Source organism: Parus major, chromosome 1, assembly GCF_001522545.3.
Source record: "Parus major isolate Abel chromosome 1, Parus_major1.1, whole genome shotgun sequence".
In the NCBI taxonomy this organism is placed as follows: Eukaryota; Metazoa; Chordata; class Aves; order Passeriformes; family Paridae; genus Parus; species Parus major.
Window position 1 is genome coordinate 96,889,989 of NC_031768.1, and position 19,884 is coordinate 96,909,872.

The 19,884-nt window shown below is 40.1% G+C and overlaps 2 protein-coding genes and 1 long non-coding RNA gene across 4 annotated transcripts in view; 2 read left to right on the plus strand and 1 right to left on the minus strand.

Annotated features, from left to right (window-relative positions):
• Positions 1–696, plus strand: part of LOC107205880 — a 24,555-nt gene extending 23,859 nt beyond the window's left edge. For both annotated transcript variants that reach the window (XR_004499440.1, XR_004499442.1), the window contains one exon: positions 161–696. This is a non-coding gene — a long non-coding RNA (uncharacterized LOC107205880). The remainder of the gene's footprint in view (positions 1–160) is intronic.
• The window catches only part of IFT57 (intraflagellar transport 57), a 13,438-nt gene extending 7,290 nt beyond the window's left edge, over positions 1–6,148 (minus strand). The window contains exons 1-5 of the mRNA XM_015630941.3: positions 5,906–6,148; positions 4,381–4,543; positions 3,018–3,136; positions 2,033–2,123; positions 35–103 (exon numbers count right to left, since the gene is read on the minus strand). Of these exons, the coding sequence (XP_015486427.1) occupies positions 35–103; positions 2,033–2,123; positions 3,018–3,136; positions 4,381–4,543; positions 5,906–6,090 (627 nt within the window). The 5' untranslated portion in view covers positions 6,091–6,148. The remainder of the gene's footprint in view (positions 1–34; positions 104–2,032; positions 2,124–3,017; positions 3,137–4,380; positions 4,544–5,905) is intronic.
• Positions 3,135–19,320, plus strand: HHLA2 (HERV-H LTR-associating 2). The gene is given in 7 exon segments (XM_033517917.1): positions 3,135–3,445; positions 10,110–10,201; positions 11,292–11,598; positions 12,042–12,238; positions 12,241–12,300; positions 14,148–14,386; positions 15,465–19,320. Coding segments are annotated over 6 exon segments (942 nt in total). The 5' UTR covers positions 3,135–3,445; positions 10,110–10,137; the 3' UTR covers positions 15,540–19,320.
• Positions 19,321–19,884: the final 564 nt, after the last annotated feature.

A 19,884-nucleotide genomic window follows, 5' to 3' on the forward strand; every position in this document is an offset into this window, starting at 1 on the left:
TCTCGCAAGAGAGGACTGATGGATAACCACTTACTGATCTGTATGTTTGTGCCTTTAAAACATTCAGGTCAATATAATCTTCTTCATTGTCTGATTCTTCTTCCTTAAAAGAAGTTTCAAAGTAAGACTTCAGTAAGGATTTCACAATCTTTCTCCATAGTTTTATTTTGCAGGAGCACAATTCAAGGAGTATTAAGTTCCATATTTCTGAACAAAATAAGACATGGGGAATTTATGATATGGAGCTTATGAAGAGACATAATACCTGGGACAAGCTGAAAGATCAAAAGTATACCACATTTCCTTCAGAGCGTCACTGTATTACAAAAATAAACCAACCAAACAACAAAACCCAAATCCTAAACCCAAGGCCTCTGACATCAAATGGCCCATTATCAATAGTTGTATGGTAATTGTATTTTATTATGCATTTTTTAAAGCTCTACCTTAAAAATAAAACCCCATCAAACCAAAAACCAAACAAAAACCAGACCTCAACAGTTTTCATTATGTTGTTTGCACTACATATTTGGAGTTACAGAATGATGCCACATCTTAAGTATGCAAAATAACACAACAGGAATTGAGGCAATTGATTTTTTCTTGCCCATGAGACCACGCTCTCTGCTCACATATTCTATAAATCTGTTATAGCCTCAAAATTCCCATCTTCCGTCACTATGATCAGCTGAGAGCCCATCACCTGTAAGTAACGATGCTTTTTCTGAGCATTAACCTTCATTTCTCTGTACTGTATTTCATCTGCCATTTCATCACCCATATACTTCACCCTTATACACTTTGTCCTCCTCCTGTCTTTTCCACCAAAGTGAAATTTTATCATCCACCTCCTTTCTACACAAACCACAAAAGCTGCAATAACGCAGGTCTTACGGTAAAATCCTTCAAGACTCAGTGAAAACCTTGGAGTTTATTACTCTTTTCTCTACTTTACCCAGTTTTTAACTAACTTTTCTTCTGGCATGTTTGGCCCCAAGTCCCCTGAATACTTGCAAGAAATTAAGACTAGACTGAGACTATATTTTGCTAAATGGACAATACATATTTGGGCAGCATTTAAAAGAACATAGCACCAGAACAAGAAGACTGGTTATCAGAACTGAGAAACCAAACTGTGCAGATTTCCTTAAACACACAGCCTCACTGCCTACTGCTGGCCACCTAACACAGGCTATCCCATTCCCCAAGAATTACAGAACTAGCCTTGTCTCTGTCAGCCTCATCATTTTTATCCAGAAGAATCAAAACCAAAGAACAGTCAATGAACCTTATCATTAGCATTTAATTGCTGGAAATACTGCTAAATTCAATTATGAGTACAACTAATATCAATAAACTGGCAGCAACAATGGACTGGGCAAAAAAAGTTACATTGGCATGTAATTAATCTCACTAGAGCCACTAGGGGCTCTAAAAAGTGAGTATCCTTTTGGTATAAACTGCCTGGTAATGTGACACCTAGTAAAGGAGTAACACCTCACTGTTTTTTATCAACACACATACATTCCAAAGACCTAACAGAACACATTAGTTGTGAAAATCATGGCCTAGGACAATACCTGAGAGCAAACCCAGAGGTTCTCTGAAGCATTTCAACTGCGCTTTAGTTAACTGTTTCATCCCCACTTCCCAATTTAAGCAGCTTAGACGTTAACAAGATACAGAAAAGAGCAGACAGCTGACTGTTTTCCTATTTTAACCCTTTAGTTTAACATCAAGAGTAGATTTATCAGTAGAAAATAAACAATTCTAAATCTCCTTTTTTTTAATGCATAGTTAGATTCCACTGCACTTAAGAACATATGCTCTGTCTTGAAGAGTTAATCTTATCTGAAAAGCAACAAAAAACTCTGCAGAGAATCTGACAATGCAGGAAGGGAGCTGCAGGAAAAAACCTGAACAGCTAACTGAAAAGACTTTTTAAACAAAGCCAAACAAAATGAACAGTAAATAAAAATTTCCTCATAGCTGACCAATACTAATATAATTAAAATCAGTCAAATAAACATACTGCAACATCCTCTTCCAATTTATTAAGTGTTAATTCTGCATCATCTTCTGTTATTTCTTCTTCTTCTGGCTCTTCTGTTGGGTATACTGGCCTGAAATTCAAATAACAGCAGAGCTTTAAAACACAATAAATTGTAAATACCTCTGCAAACAAAACATTTCATGAGAAAAATGGATCATGTGGAACATACCTAGACAGTGATTAGTGTTTCACAACTTAAATATACACTCAGCCTTGAAAGTCTTATTCATCTTGAACTGTCTTAAAAGTAAAGGCAGTACAGCACATTCACACTACAAAGTCATCTAGGAAGTAAATTTTGGGCGTTTTCTCCATTGGCATAAGCTCCTAAAATTCAAGTGCAAGTCACCACAGGCTTATTTTCAGCCTACAATGGAATTTGTGTACTAAAGAGCAGTAACAGTAAAATATTTCCAAGGTAAAAATTACTTTATCCATTTCAAAACTCATCAAAGGAAAAGAATGAAATAAAGAACACTTTTAAAGACATTTTCATATACTTGAGATTATCTGCCATCTAATTTGTCCTAAGATTTCCTTCAGGTTAAATAAAATTACTCTAGTCTACTTGTAACATGATGATACTGTGCATAACTCCAGAAATTTATTACTGATTGATCAAACCTAAAAGGACTAAATGTTTCAACTCAAATAGAACAAGCTCAGATTAATAAGGAGTTATGTAGAGGGAAATAAAAAAGAAATAAAAAAAAAAATCATCAGTTAAACCTTAATTAGCAAAGTCTATAATGTTCCAAATTCAGCTTGCTGGTAACAGGCCAGTTGTGTGAAATTGCATTAAGACTTAATTGGTCACCCTGCTTCAAGCCCAGTTGAATTTTCCATCTCATGAAATGTCAAGTAAAACGTTTTTAGTCATTCCTATGTTTTATTTTACCACTACAACTTACATCTGTTTCCTGGAAAGCAATGCCTAAGGGAGGATGCTTAGACTGTACTGTACCTTTTCCAGGTAAACCCAGTGTGTTTCAAGGCTTCTTCAGCTAAACAATCAAGAACATAGCACACTTGCTCTCCGCAGCCAGTCTTTAATTTTGAGGGAGGAAAATCCACAGACCTTCCCTAAAATAAAGAGACAGCCTGTTCACTAATGGCCTAGCAACCCAAATTTCCCTGCAGGGAGGTAAGTTTTTGTACACTAAGACCAAAGTGTCCCTCGTGTATGAAGACTTCATTAATGACAATTTACATTCGTCTCCTAGGCAGCTCCAATGAGGCAAGAGAAGGAAAAGCAGACAAAGGCAAGGAACAGATGTAGTGCAGGAATCTTTAAGCATGTGATAAGAGGAGGAGAAGAGGCAGCAGGGAGCAGAAGAGGCAGCAGCCACAAGCGATCTGTTGGATGGTCAAGCACACAAGTGACAAGGCAAGGTAAGAGCAGCTTTAGAGAAACTCAGGTATTGAAACTTAACTACCACCTTTTCAATGGTGCCCTGTTAGCTCCAGACTTTATTTATTAAATATTTTAATTTATTGCTGTCATGCAGAATAAACACAGTCGTTTGTTATGGTTTAACTCCTTTAGAGAACAGTATCCTTAACATCATTCACAGCTGCATCAGAGTATAATCTTCCATAAGATCATATTTCTTGTCAGTTGATATACACTCCTGACCTTTGGGTTTGTTTTTCCCTTTTTAAAAAATATATTTATTCAAAATTATTATTATTAAAATTCCACAATATATATTATATATGGTATATTATATGTAATAGTATAATATACGTTATATAGTATTATATAATTATTATAATTATTTGAAATTATTATAATTATTATTTATTTTTTTAAAAAACATCCCAGTAGTTCCTGGCAGTTTGTACAGCCTTTTACTCCTTAACAAAGTGAAAAGAAAAAAAAAAAAGAAGAAGAAAACATGAACACTATTGTAAACAACTTCCTACACTACAAATGAAGTCATTGGCTTTGGCAGGAACTGAATTACAAACTGTGTAAACCTTCCAGATAAAATTTCTGAAAATTATGCTACTATAAATGAGCAACATATGTAGCACTACAAAAGGTAAGCCTGGTTTAATCCATTTTACAGACTGTAGAACAAAAGTAACTGGAATAATTTAAAAGACCATTTCTGTAGTGCTAAAAAAATAATCAGCAAGTAGGTGATACTTGCCTATGTAAACTTCCAGTTAACTGAGTAACATAGTACAAACTTACAGCCAGGAAAAAGTCTGTCCAGTCCTTGTGACCAGACCCAGCAGGAGAGCAGTGTGACTGCTGTTATTTCTGAAGGGAATGCAGGTGTTTGCACCACACTTGGCAAGAGAGCCCATGTGACACTCACAAAGGAACGCAGTTCTGAGAGCACATTTGAAATCACCGCATTGGGGTCATCGCACTCCTGCGGCTGCTCGAAGGGATGTCCCGCTTTGCTGATCAGCCAAGCGGCGAGCGTGCAGAACATGAAGAACTGCTCACCGGGATTGGTGGGCAGCGCAAAGTAGTGCCTGTTTAAAAAGGGGACAAATGGGACGTATTGTGAGCTTCTGGAGCTCTTACAGCATTATAGGTACGCACAGGCTATGAAGCAGTTTCTTTACCCTGTTTTGTCAATGAGCAACCAATCTGAACTAAATTCAGGATGCCTGGCTTCACACATGACCACAACAGACCAAGTTTTCTACACCCAGCTTGCTTCTTTCCAGCTTTGAGTAAGTTATTAGTCAACACCGGGCTTGGCTGCCGGGCTCCCCAAATCACCTCCCCTTCACGCTTTCCTCAAGAGACGCAAGAGGATCGTATTCCCACATCTGCAAATTCAGCTGAGATCAGGGGCATGTTTTGAAGTGATCCTTCTGCTTACCTACTGTGTCTTACCTACTGTGCTTTGGAGACCGATGAAAACTGGAACTGATTTGGATCACACCAAATTCAAATATTTGAACCTAACAAGAATTCAGCCCATAAAACCAGACCACAGGCAGTTATTCCACCTAAAGCATAAATAACATGCACAATGGATACTAGGAAATTCTGGAAATGCTTCCTTTTACTGACACAGCTACTCACTAAGTCCACAAAGGTTTGCTGCCCTGCTCCAAACATTCCAACAATTCAACAGCAGGCTAGAACCAAACTGCAGCCACTGTACTCACACTTAAGCCTCCTTCCCAAAAAGGGAATAACTTGGACTCCCTTACCAATTTAATTATTTATTAATTGTGGCTTATAATTGTGACCCTTAATTCTACACCCTGCTGTGGAGCCTGGCTGAAATTTACAGATGGGTTTAAAACTTATTTGGGCAGGTGATGCTGGGAGCACATTGGTCCTGTTTCCCAGGCTTCCTGTCTCTCACCATAATATTAAAAAAAGATATAAAAAACAAATACGTACTGGATACGAAACCTCAGCCTTACCAACAACGGGTCCAAGACCCTCTTTGTAAAGGGTTAAAGGGTTAAAAAATATACACACCCCACGAATAGCTAGTCTGAATTCAAGACATGTAGTTATTTAGAATAACTTAGAATTTAGGCAGAGCTATTTTCTGTATAATAGGTGGAATTTAGGTAGAATTATTGTTTGCACAGGTACCCTGGCATGCGGATATCCAGTACCTGCCAGGGGCAGGGAAGGTCACGGGAGTATTATCGCATCTCAGCTTTTCGCGGGGCCTCGCGTTTTGAAAGCTCCCAGCTCATACGGGAAACTTTGCAACTGGCTGTTTTTCCCTTGAGCCAGGCATCCTGCCCCGCCTTCCTTCGCTAGGCTCCGATGGCCCGGAGGGATTCCTGCCCGCCGCCCCCGCCCGCGGCCACGCCAGCGCCCTCCCGCCGGGGCGAGGAGGAGGCGCGGGCCGGGAGCACCTGGAGAGAGGCCGCATGTTGTGGCGCCGCAGCGCCTCCTCCTCGTAGCTCAGCAGCTTCAGCTTGTCCAGCAGGTCCTCCATGAGCACGAACATGTGAAAAGCCGCGCCGGGACCGCGCTCCGCCGGCGCCTCCTCGCTCCGCTCCCGCTCCCCGCGCCGGCCCGGAGCGCCCTCTTCCGCCATCTTTACTCGTAACCACAGCGACAGGGGCGGGCCCGCACCGCCTCCGAGCGCTCGGGGCGGCGCCGGGGAGGCCTCACAGCCAACCCGCGCGGCCCAAACTGCGCCTTTCAGCCCGGGAGCGGCTTCACGGGAGCTCGGCAGCTTTTAAACTTTTCTCCCTGTGCGAAGGCAAGCTTGGGAGCGCCTCGCTCCGTGCAGGTGCGGAGCGGGCAGCGGTGCGGTGCTGTGCGGCCGGATGTGCGGGAGAGTGAGCCTCGGCAGCCGAGGGCCGCAGCGTTAGCCGCGGGTGCCGGCTGGAAGCGGCGGGCTGGGGAAGGCAGCGGGTGGGAAAGCTCCTCGGGAATGTGCTTGGCACTGGTGAGGCACCTCGAGTGCTGTGTCCAGCTCTGGACACCTCACTACCAGACACACTTTGAGGTGCTGGAGCGTGCCCAGGGGAGGGTACTGGAGCTGGTGAAGGCTGTGAAGTGCGGCTCCCATGAGGAGCCGCTCAGGAAAGACTTTACCACTTCTACAAGTCCCTGAAAAGAAGTTGTCGCCAGGTGGAGATCGGCCTGTTCTCCCACTTAACTAGTAACAGGAGGACATAGCCTCAAGCTGCGCCAAGGGACGTTTAGATTAGATATTGGCAGGGATTTCCTCTCTGAGGTGGTTTTCAAGTATTGCAATGAACTGCCCAGGGACATCACCTGAAAAAGACATTCCTGAAAGTGTTCGAGAAACGACTGGACGTGTCACTTAATGCCATGGTCTAGTTGAGGAGTTTATTAGTGAAAGGTTGGACTCAATGATCTCAGAGGCGTTTTCTGACCGAAATAATTCTGCGAATGCAAGACACGCCTCACCTGTGTATTCCTGGCACCAGGTCTTTGAGGGGAGACACGCATTCTTGCCACTTCTTCCTGCACTTTATTTGGGGTTTTTTGGAAGCCCTCTTCCCAAAAATACTTGAGTTGTTCTGTTCTGCTGGAAACCAGATGGCACACACAAGTCTTGAATTGTCCAGAGAGAAAAAGTCACTGTTAAAATATTGTTAGAAAATAATTACCTAACCCTGCAGGCAGCTCTAGGCACCTACTTCTTGTTTCAAGTGACCAACTTTTTGAGAAGAGTGTCATGATTACTTTTACCTTATGTTCTTGTTCTCCTGCCCGTAGAGAACTGACCTCGCTGCCTGTGTCCGAGCGGCATCGTGGCTGCTGTGAGCATCATATTGCTGACTTATCTCCTCTGTTACAGCCTGCAGGAGCTTTGGGTTTGCTAGGCAAAATAAATGGTTAAGAGGAAAAGTTTTTTAAGCCCAAAGAAGGGAACACAAAAGCTGTGAAATCTTCATGTTGAGTCGTAGCTCTCACTGTAGAAACAGCTGTTTCCCTTTAATAGGATGGACATGAACTTGTATGTTGGTTATTTGAGCCCTGTGCCATGCAGGTGGGGCGCTCAGAGTGCAGCTGGAGAGAGGCAAAGTTCAATGGGGAGAGACCTTTAGATTGTGGAAACTTTATTCCATTGTGAGTATTTCTCAACAATTGAAGTTAGCATTTAAGTTGTAAGGGTTTCATTTGTGGGGAGGCAGAGAATTACTCCTCTGTTTTACTACAGGAAATCCTCTGAAGGTTCAGTGAGGAAATTCTAGAAAGCTGGTATCATTGTGGCAGGTAGGAGATTTTAGCAGTGTGTGATTAACATGTGTTTTTGAGAATTTTACATGTTTGTTTTTCTTGTTTGCTTCTCGGTAAAAATTAAAATATTGTGGTATTTCCCAGTCCTCATAAGTGTCTGTGTGTTGTTGTTGTTAAGTTGCATTGAAAATGAATTAATCAGAAGTACAAAGAAATAAATTTTATTTGAAAGAAGGTTATTTCAATATGCCTATCTTCTCTCAAAGAGGTCACAGAGGAAAGTACATTGAGCAGCCACCAATCCTGATGGCTGTTTGCTGCAGGAGTGCTGTGATCAGGTTTCAGCTTGAATGCAAAGCTCAAAGATGAGGAAATATTTGGATACCCTTTGGTCACTGAGTAACAGAAGAAAAAGCAAGCATGTTTTCTTTTCCTGTAGTGGCCAAATGCTGCATTCTCCCTACCTCTATTTGAGCTATTCAGTATGTCTTTGGAGATGCATTTTAGCACCTTGCCTTGCTCTCAGAAACCGTGGCTGAACTGCTTTCCAGTCGAGTCTGTGGTGATTCTGTATGAAATAATTCTCCTGAGAACTAGAGCATCAGTGACTAACATGACTCCAGTGATCTTAATTCTAGTTGTGCACTGTCTGTATACATAATTTCATATTGATATTTCACTACAAAGCCTCGAGGCATGATTTCTTGGTTGTGCCACTTACATCTGTGACAAACAGGAAAAGCATGTTTGTTCAGTACTTTGCAGTGTGACTCTAATTATCAGCATACACACTCTTTATTCCTGTAAAACCCCAGAACTGGCTGAAAAGGCTGGCCAGAACCTACAGTCCTCACATTTTTCTACAGACCAGCATACATTTTTCTCTGATGGGAAGATCCAAAACTGAGGTTTGTGTTGAACATGAAAATTTTCAGCTAAGTAGCTGTAGCTGTGTATTTTGGAGCAGGGTTATGGGGCACAGCTGGAAGGTGGGAGGCAGTGTGCACTGTCCATGCAGACCCCAAAGGCATCACAGAGGTACCACTGGAACCATGTTATGACCATGTTATGATAACCATGTCATGTCTGAGCATCGCTGCCAATGAAAGGTGACTATCAATTAAACATGGCAATTCTCTCAAGGGAAATACAGCACTGATTGCAGTTTCTGAAATTCAAACATCAGGCATGGTGTATTGTGGTGATCAAGTTGGAAGTTGTAGGTAAATAAGCAAAAAATCCAATAAAACATGATGTACCCCACTTGACAATGTAAGAAGGGCTAAAGAAGGTAGATCCTGGCAATAGTTGCTGACATAGAACAAAATTATATGTTTATTTTACCATTGCATCTAGTTCTGTCTCAGATTTAATGTTTTCATGCCTCTGTAATTTTTTTTTGTTCTGTTTTTTCTCCTAAAAGAATAGTGAGAATACATAAAACAATCATAAAACTAGATTTTCAGAAGAAAATCTAATAATACTCAAAAATCTTTGGGATTTAAGATTCACATCTACCACAGATACAGTCTCACACACCAGTCAAAATTATTCATAATACTAAAAAGTCTGGGTAGCAAGCCTGGCTAAATCTGTGTCCTGTGTAGAAATGGTACCTACAGCTGCCTTTTGGGGAGTAAAAAAGGACTAGGGAAAATCCCTTAAAGTCTTTTTAAGTTACTTGACTCATGAGGTAATTTTTCCACTGGCATATGCTGTATTTTAGGATAATAAGACTGCATTCTTCCTCCACTCAGGTAATAGTTACAGTAAGGTTATTCTTTTTCTGCTGTGCATGAGAGGTTGCAGTTCATTGCTGTCTGACAAAACACAAGATGTGATGAGTCTCCTCCTCCTTTGCATTCCTATCCTAGATTACCATGCACACATTTTTGAAAGGGTAAAAAGTGTGAAAAGTTCTCTATGTTGGCAGTATTTGCAAATGCAGTCAAATTTCCCACCCCAGAAAGTCAAATGTTGCAGTAATCAGAAAAATATTTTAAGAAGTAAAGAAAATCAGGCTTGATGAGGGACATCTTCCATCCTTTTACAAATTTTACTTGACCAGTTTTCCTTGGTGTCCTGTTTAGGAATGAAGAAGATTAATATTCCCTAGCCCTGCAACAACACTGAGAGTAAATACTTTCTATTTATTAAAAATAAAATATCAATCTGCAAGGGGCTACAAGGTAATGAGGGGGCCTCCACCATTATGTAATGCATAGGATCATATAATGGATGAGTTTAAGGCCAAAAATGTGCACCAAGTGTGTTGCAAACAAAAAATGTGATACAAAGGCCTATTATCCTTAGCAAGCTGTAGAAAGGAAATTGTGATATGGGCATGTCTTTGATATCCATTTATACAGGTCTTCTCCCCTGCTTTTATTTTGCCAGTTTGACATGAATCTAAACCGATGAAGAAATGGAAGGACAGAACATACCAGCTGTTATGATCTGTTTATTTCACATCGGTGCTACACTTTGGGGTAGGTTTTAGCTGAAAACTAATAAAGACCATTATTACTAATTTTTATTCAGGAGAGTTAATGAATTCAAACACTACTTATAAATGGTAAAAAATTGATTTTGGGTAATATAAAAGCCTTCTGAAGCAAAAGACTGCTTGTCAATGGCTGTGGCAATTGGACACCTTGGCCCCCAGACTGTTATCTGCCAGTGTTTCTGCCCCATGGCTCAGCAGGCAGTGCTTTTCAGTTCAGAATGAAATTGGTTTGCAGAAAATTGGCTGACTTTGCATTGAGAAGACTAAGGGAAAGTCATTTGGATTGTTCTGCCAGATGAGCTGGAGAGGGCATCAGAATGTCTCAGAAGGCAGCTGCCCCTGGGCACTTACTACCAGCACAACAGGTTGTCTGAGCTTGGCCAAGAAGGTCGACGTGATAATGCTAAGTCAATGCAGTCAGTTCTTTAAAATATTAATTTTAAATTGCTCTTGTATGCCAGCAATGCCTAAGTTAAATGTTGAGGGAAATGAGATGCTGCCACTTGTGTGAATTTGTGGAATGGACACCTTAATCATCTCTTGGGGCTGGGACAGAGCTTCCTGATGGTGTCTGTGGTGGCAAAGCTGTTTTGAGAAGTTCTGTCCTTCCCGTCTGTTGCAGTGCTGTCTTTTTTTCCTGTGATGGTACAGCTGCTTGGCACTATGTGAGTTGGTAGTAACGTGGGGCATTGCAGCATGGCACTGTGAATGTTTGAACATGTAGGAAGCCACAGATCAAAAGCCTTTTAAAGTCTAAGGTGGAAAAGATGTGGTTCAAGGTGTGGAAACAAGGTGTGAAGTTCAGATGGCAAGGTGGCAATGTGCTGATTTGAATATGTAGGTGCTTACTTGGGATTTCTACATAAACAGAAGTTCGAAGAGCAGAGCTGTGTGTTATAGTCCTGATTAAACTGAATGGACACTCTTGCTATCCAAAGAGACTCACGTGACAGAAAAACCATGAAAAACCATTGGCACAACTGCAAGAACAATTTTTTTGTCAGGTATAAAGGGGGGCAGAAATATACTTGTAGACTGGGTTAAATTTATTCATTTGTACTTATGGGCTTTAGGTTTTACAGAACAGGAAGAAGTAACAGGACTGTTTTCCAAGTATTGTATCCTCCCATGTCATTTCCCACCTGGGCATGATGAAGTAATACACTGGAGCAAAGAGAACAAAAAAGTGCACAGTTACTACCAGCAGAAGGATCAGCTGGAAGAACAAGATCCACATTACAGACTCAGAACACACCTTTTCCAGGAGAACATCCCTAGTGGAAATGCCTCCTTGAAACTTAACCTGACCATGAGCTCTGATACCTGCTACCCGGGAACAGCACAAGATGAAACAAAAGTGGAAGTGCTGCTATGCATGAGAGCTCAGTAAGACATCAAAAACTGTTGGATTGCACCACCACAAATTGGATGCCAACAACAGATTTCCTTGTGTTGTTTTTCCCCAAGGAATCAAAATCCTCCAACCCAGCAGAGCACCTTTTGGTGTTAAAATTTTTTTTCTCTGGTGAAATGTTGTAAAATGGATTTGAAAAATTTTAGTGCAGCACTTGTTTTCATAACCTAACGCTCTCTGATTTTTAAGGGGTAATTATGTGGTACACATAACGTGGCTTCTCAGAACAATACAAATATTGGCATTGTAAGTAGCTGTGCTTTTTCTGAAATCAAACACAGACTAAGTTTTATTATCAGCTGTATTTATTCTCCCCAATGGTATTTCAAAAGAACAATCACTTCAAGTTAAAAACTATTTTGTAAGTAGTAGGATTTATTTTTTTAAAAATTATTGGTTTTTTATCTACGGTTCCTTCTTCTTATGTACTGGAATACCACAAGACAAACACAGAAAGGAGACTGAAGTGCCATGCCTTTCTCACTTATCCAGCACCAAATATATCTTGGGTAGAAGGCAGTATATCCATCTAAGAGACAGATTGGGAGGAAACTAGAAGTGGAGTTCTCTATTCTCTTAGAAGTGACAAGGACATTATAAACATTACAGATATTACTTTCATATTCATTTCCATCATGAAGTGTGGGCTGCTTAATGGAAGATGCAAGGTAGGAATGAAATCTCTTCCTGCATTGTTACTGAATTTCACAGCTGGTTTCAGAGTTAAACTAAAGACAATCTTTCTGCAGTGGGGCACCACAGATATGGGACAGCACAAAAGAATATACCTTTCTCTTTGAAAGGCATTTGTTAGGATTACAAGGCAGCATTACAAGTTCCTTCCAAGAAGTAGGAATGAGAGGGGCTAGCTCACCCTTCTATAAGTTGCCTTTATTCTTAATATCTTCTCTATATCAGTTTCACATTTTAAGAGGTGCCCAATAAACTAACTTTACCCTCTATCAATAAAAGAATTTTGCTTATTGGACAAAATACATGGAAGCCTTAGAGAATATGTGAGTTCTGTGAGGGAGGTGAAAGTTTTCCTGCTGCTCTAGCTGAGTGTGATCTTTACTCTGTCCATTTCCAATTTTTTGCCCGACTTTTATTGGTACTGCTTGATCTTTTCATTGTACTTCTCTTCACATGCATCCTTAAGTACCAGTCTGAGTTCTGGGGTGAATGGGAATGGAGAGCAGCAAACAGTTTGCATTTTAGCAAACAGCAGCTCATTTTCTTAGTTAAGGAAAAGCAGGACTATGAAATTTCAACTCTGCTTTGTCTTCCTCCTGAATTTCATTGGAAATTCAGTTTGAACAAATAATTGGTGCTTTTCAACCTCTCCTGTTTCTTAGGAGGTAATTTTAATTGAAAGAAGAGCAATGCAAGAGCAGTTCCCTTGTGAGATGTGCATGGATGGTTCCATCACCCTGATTACCCCCTGAAGGGTACCCAGACTCTCAGTTCCTAACCCACTGTATAAGCTCCAGAATAAGAGTGCAGTTTTTAATTTCCATAAATAGTTTACAATATGGAAGGTTTCAAGTATAGCATCATAGTAGCCAACAAGTGCACTGTGTCTGTTTTGTTATTTATGCCTCTGATCCACAAAAGGTACATTTCATTACGCATGTATTTGCATTTCACTGCATCCATCTAAACCCTCAGCAGAATATTTGGGAAACAAACTGCTTTTTTTTTGTTTCTATAATAGCAGTGTGGGGTACAATTTTGGGTTTTTTTGTCTTCATGATTTTTTAGCCCCACACATCTCTTCATTAAACCCCCCCACAGAAAGCAAGTGTAGTTATACCATATCAAAATAATCTATTATCTTCTGCTCCAGCTGACTGCCAGCCACCACTGCTGTCAAACCCTGCTGTCAAATCAATAGTTGTGCTATGATGTTAATTTGTCTTGTATTAGTATTTTATATATTGGGTATTAATTCCACTTACCTGCCTTCTCCTTCCCTTTCCTGTTTTTTAAAGCTATTAATTAATTGTTAAATGTTCAACATAGACAAGTAAAGTACTTAAGTTCACCACAGCTAAAAGTTATTTCTAGCTACATATAATCTTCTTATTCTTTTAGTTAAATTACATTGTGTTTTATCATTTTGCTTCAGATGTGCAGGTATCTAATCAGTTGCATTTTCTATCTCCTCCCAGCATGTGAAATTTCCTGCTGTTTTACACAGTAACCTGGACTAGACTGAATCACTATTAATGAGGGCCCTTAATTAGGAGAAAAATAATAAAAAAAATAAAAATTAAAAAAAATCATAAATATTGCCAATATCAGTTAGATTGTTTAGGGTAAAATGGGTTTGTTTTTAAAATCTTCACATCCTTCTAGAAACATACTGTGATACTTGAATACAATATCATAGTGAAATATGTTTTTGTATTTGTTTATGGTAGTATCAAACCTCAGGAAAAAAATCAGAAAATGTCTAAATAACCTTCACAGTACTTTCCAAAAAAAAGTGCAGAGAGCTCTTTATCTGTTTCAGACCACCTGTTTAATGTGGAAGGAGGTAGCACCATAATTCCTTGTGAACAGGGCAATGACACTGCAAGCACTGATGGTTTCAGTGTTGTCTGGGCATTACACAGAAATGCAGTGACCTCATCCTGGCCTCAAGTCCAGGTTAAGGAGAATTCACTGATGTTGGATCATCTTACTGCAGGTGACAGTGGAGAATATCTGTGTAATATTTCAACACCTCCCTGCACAAAACTTTGCACATTGGTAAGTTGCTGCTCCTTCCATTTCAGAAGATGAGGACAGTTAGGACAATGCACAGCCAAAGAGTCAGTCAGAAATCTATACAATACTGAGAAAAACCATCTTTGTGTGATTGGTGCATTTGGGGAAGAGATACATATTTTATTTTTGTTGGCTCAGGGGGATAAAGAAAGTTACTGAAGATGTGTTTATTTAAAGACTAGAAGTTTTCCAGTCAGCAGCTTATTGTGGCAAAGGTTACAAAATCAGTGGCTGCCTTCAGTTGCTACCAACTGCTCTCATAGCTGAGGACATAGCAGGGCTCTCAGAATTCTGTCCTAAAAGCCCTGCTGACAGCAAACACAGCTTTAAATGTAGCAGAAAGATGATGGGAAGCCCAAAGCATGTGGTGTAAGTTTGGCTGCAGAAGAAATCTTATTGGGAACATGGAGTTATTATTTTTAAAGTTTTAATATTACGCACCAGGCCTTTTTTAGGCCTGGGGATATATATGTTTAAATGCATTCCTGTGTTTTTATGAGCTATAGCAAATTCCCAGCTGTGAAATCTTAGTTCAGTTCTTTCATTGTCAATAGCACGTACAGTAGCAGCACACAGACATTTCACACAATTAAATACAATCACCTAAAAGACTGAGAAATAATATAGGGCTCCTTTCCTAAACAAAGAAGAGAACTTGAAGCAAGCCACTAAGACATAAAAAATAGAGACAATATAACAGAAAAGGGGGTGGAATAAGTGATAACAACTACAGATGAGCACGTTTGTAGCTTTCAGCACAGCCTGAAAGCAGATAAGCAGCTGAAGACAGTAGGGAGTGGGCTAGACCATGTTGGATAGCACTCATGGCACAGCAGCTCCTGAGCCATCAGAAGGGTTTCCAAGGTGCACTGGAAAGAAGGCTTTTGAGAGGGAAAAAGATGAATTTACAATCATCTCTCCTGCATGAGGAAGGGTTGCTGCTCTTCTAAAGGAATTGACAAGATGTGAACATAGGCATGGGGTTACAGAGCCATGGTAGAGACAATGACTAGATTAAATGCTCTGTCTTAGCAGCTCTTATTTTTTATCTGTTTTCCAGAGTTCTATAGGAAATTTCCAGAGGAATACAGAATTTTTCAAATACTTTGGACAAGACACAGCAGGGGAAAGATAGCCTGAGGTAGTAGAACCATACAGTTCTTCTGACAGTTTGGTGCTGTGCAGAGGTTTCTTCTAGGTGGGCTTTGATCTCCTGTGGAATCCATGGTTATCACTCATCTCAGATTTCTTGTGTCCACCTGGATTGCATGGTTGCACTATGAGGCTGGGCATTGTTTCAGATTAAAGTTATAAAGATTTTGCAGCCAGAGTAATGAAATTTCTGATCCAGGCTGGATAACATTTACAGAGCTGCTCTACTGTAAATCCTCAGTGCTGTTAATGGCACTGAGCACTGCACCTGGACAAAGTGTTCAGCACACTGGGCAGCTGATTTGTTTTAAATGGGACTTGTATTAAGAAGTTGTCAAATCCTATCCCATGAGCACACATGGAATTTGCTATCTGCACAATTAAGTAAAATAATGTGCTTTTGGATATTTACACTTAAGTCAGTAAAGTATCACTTCAATGTCTTATTTGTCAGGTAACCTGAACATTATTGTCCTTGTCTCAGTTTTGTTTTAATCTTTCTTTCTCCCTAAATCATACCTTTTAGATTATAAATTAGAAAAAAAATCATAGCTTTGATATATTTATTGAACAATAGTGAATATTTGCAATATAAGGCACTTCTGTTTTGTAGATGTATTTTTAAAGAAAATTCAGGTAACATCTGGATAATTGTGCTAGGAGTGCTTGGTGCAGTGGCAACAGTGGTACTTTGCTATCTCAAGCTATGTACAATCATTAGAATACTTATTTTTTAAGGTGCTGTGGATACCAAGCCCTTCATGATTTGAATGAGGGTTTGAGCCAAGCTCTTCTATTTTGAAAAAATTGGTAATCAGTAGCTGTAGTTAGACAATTATGATTAAACAACTACACTTGTTAGCATTGTTTGCTAGGCTGCTCTTTTGTTTTAAGAAAAAGGGAAGACAGTCCTAATGTGTACAGGCTGTCTGGACAAGGGCCACCAGGAGTGAAATCAAAAGAGCTGAGCAGTAAGTGGGGAAAGGTAATTCTGGCACTGGGAGATTGAAACCCATTGACCAGCTCCTCAAAATGGACCCCCAGTTGAAATTGAATGGAAAAACCTAAATCCAGACCTTGACTGTTTGTCCAAAATATAAATTGTATTTTCATAGGTTTTTATTCATATAAAAAAGACTGAAAATGTAGGAAGATAAGTTTCAGCAAAAATAAATTGTTCTCACTCTTGCTATTTTGTAAGTCCAAAGGCCCTCCGTGGTGCATTTATGCAACAGTATTTTGGTTATAACAATGTCAACAAGTCCTTCCTTTGATCAGATACACTTCTGTGCTTTAGAGAAGGATGAAAGAGTTGGTTATCCCTCACAAATATTTTCTGATAACTTGCTTAAAGAACGATTGAATTGCTGAATTTTCTTACTTGTCCTTAAGACCAAAAATAATCCAAATCAAAATGGGAAGTTTCTCAAACAATGCTCTTACCTTAGATCTTCATTAGGGCCAAAATTACTGTTTAATTGTGTCCAATGTCAAAACCTGTCAAAACCTATGTTTGAAAAGTGATACTAAATTGCTTTGTATAGTAGATCAGTGGAACCATATAGTCCCTGACCTCATCTCTCTGCACAACTCTCCTCTTTACTGGAGTACAACTTCAAGTGGATGCATTTTATTCTCATGTGTTTGCAATAGGTTGGCTCTGTCTTAGAATAGTCTGTCTCTTTCCTTTGCAATTGAAGTGAGTATCCTTAAAAATCCAAACTTTAGTTCTTAGTCCATCCTTCTGTGCCTGACCCTACCCTATGGAGAGATTTACCTTCAAACTCCCTGTGTCTGAAGCTTTTGTCACAGTCTGGATTTGGTAAGCTTCAGGAGACATTTTATGATGGGGTACAGCAAAAACACATGAGAAAGAAAACTCTGATTATGCCTCAGTCTTTTTTCATTTTTCTCTCTACATAGAGATTCACTTGCTTATTAAAAAATTGTAACATGCTTTAGAGATGATAATATACTTTGAGATGCAGTTGGTTAAACAATTTAAGCACTATTAAGTTATCTTGAGACCTGTTTAGCCCTCAAACATATCATGATCAGAGGAAGTGGAACAGTTTACAGGTTAACTCAGCTCTGGTTATATTGATGGAGGACAAGATGGAGAAAACAGGAATTAATTCTGCACTGTCATGTGGATGCTTATTTTACTCAAATAATGCTGAAATGGAAAATGCTGACTTATCTTTAGAACCTTGTTCTGTTCCCACTAGGGGATTAATTTTACACATCAGTAGTTCTTATGAGTATTTTTATTTTGTCTAGAAAAAAAGGAAGAGAGGAATCATATGAACACCTTGACATACAGGAAGAAAATAGGTCTCTGCACACAGATATTACTGAGATTGGTGATGAAAAGAACAAAGAGTTCCTTCACCTTCCCCCTTGAATTACAGTAAGAAACACATGGAAATGTGATTTTCTGAGCAACAGTAATGGACAAACGTGGAGGGAAAAAAGTCAATGGACACTTGTATATGAAAAGTCATGTAGCAGGGCATCTCACCCTCCACATGAGCTTATCTGTTACTTGTTAACTGGTGAGTTAATTCAAACCAGGCAAAGCTGTATTGTAGTGGGTTGTTTTGGCACCATGGGATTACCATTGGCCTGGCATCTCCCAGCTGACAATAAGCATCTTACTGTGAAAGTGAGATCTGGAAAGAGAAACTGAATTTCTGACTGACAGGCACCTAGCTTTACAAACTATATAAGCTGCATCAAACTTTCCCAAAGCAGAAATCTTCTGCACATTTTCCTGGAAACACAGAGTTTTTCATCAGAGCAGGAAGACCTGCTTTGCAGTTACTTCTCTGGAGGCTGAGTATTTTGTTTACTAGTTTTAATATAGGTACCTTGATATCATGCACTGTTTTATGTAATCTACTGCTAGTTCTTTTGTTTTATACTGTGTCATAAGTAACTCTGATTAAGACCTTTCATGTGTTACCTCCTGTCTTGTTCCATAAATAACTCATTTTATAAGTAGATATAATCTGCCATCCTTAGAACTTGCAGGCCAGAGTGATTTCTTAAATTTAAGGCAGGGCTTGTCTGAAGCTCCCACTCATCCTGTGACAAGTCAGCATGCAAAACTGGATTTCCTAAAGGGACAAAGAAGTTTCCAGAAAAGAAGAAATCCCTAAATTTCAAGGTTGGCATTTTTTTTTTTTTTTTCAGGATGAGGACAAGAGAGCTCACTGGTTTTCATTTCATTTAGTATTTTATTTTAAAGCAAAGACCACGTCTGCTACTCACAGCAGCGAGTCCGAGCCCAGCAGAGTGTGCTGGGCTGGCAGTGACAGGGGGAGCAGAGAAATGTCAGAGTGGGAACAGCTGTGGGGAACAAAACAGTGGCAAACTGAGGTGTGAGGAGCTGAATGCTGCCAAGCACAGCCTAGTGCAGCAGTCTGGAAAATGGGCACTGTAACATGGATGATCCAGCTTTCTGGGGTTTGTCTATCATTGGTTTCCATTGTCTTGGGCTGAGGGATAGGAAATGTTAGCTGTGGGAGCCTCCCCCACCATCTTGCTTTTGTCCTGGGGGCCACATGGTGTGTGGGAATGGTTGCCACCTTGTCTTTGTCTGGAAAAACTTGTGGAGCTGGCAGCACTGGAACAGTTGCCACCTTGTCCCAGAGAACCACATGGACATGACCTACAGGGAGTGTCCACCATCTTGTCTTTGTCACAGCTGACACATGGAACTCAGTTGAGATGGTGAACACCTCTTTGTGGGTAAAACAACTTCTCTTTTTGTATATTTTTGTTATTAATATTGTTGCTTTTTGCTTTCAGTAAATTATCTCAACCCACCATCTCTGCTTTTGTCTCTCTCTTACCAGAAAGGGGTGGGGGAAAGGGGAGCAGCTAATTTGGAGTTTATGAGTGGCTTATTTGGAGTTTAATTTTCTGGCTGGTGTTAAACCACCATGGACCAGTTCCCTATTTAAAGACAGAAAAGATCTAAGAGAATTCTCTGTTTCTGAGCCACAGGGAGGTGTGCCTTGACACAATCTCCTGTGCCTGGCCTGTAGTTGACAAAGAGAAGTCCCTTGACTCATGGTAGTGGAAGCTTATAAATTGACTGTTCATATTTACTTTCCCTTCTCCACCAAAACTCAGGGTCTTCTGGGCAGGACAAATGCACGCTGGGTTATCCCAGCTTCAAGGGCTGTCCCCTTCCACAGGTTTAACCTATGCTGCTGTCCTGGTTCCAGCCAGGGCAGGGTTATTTTTTTGCAATAGCCATGAGGGGGCATGACCAGAACCCTAGTGTTATTTGATACCACCTTACTTCACTGGGGGGTTGG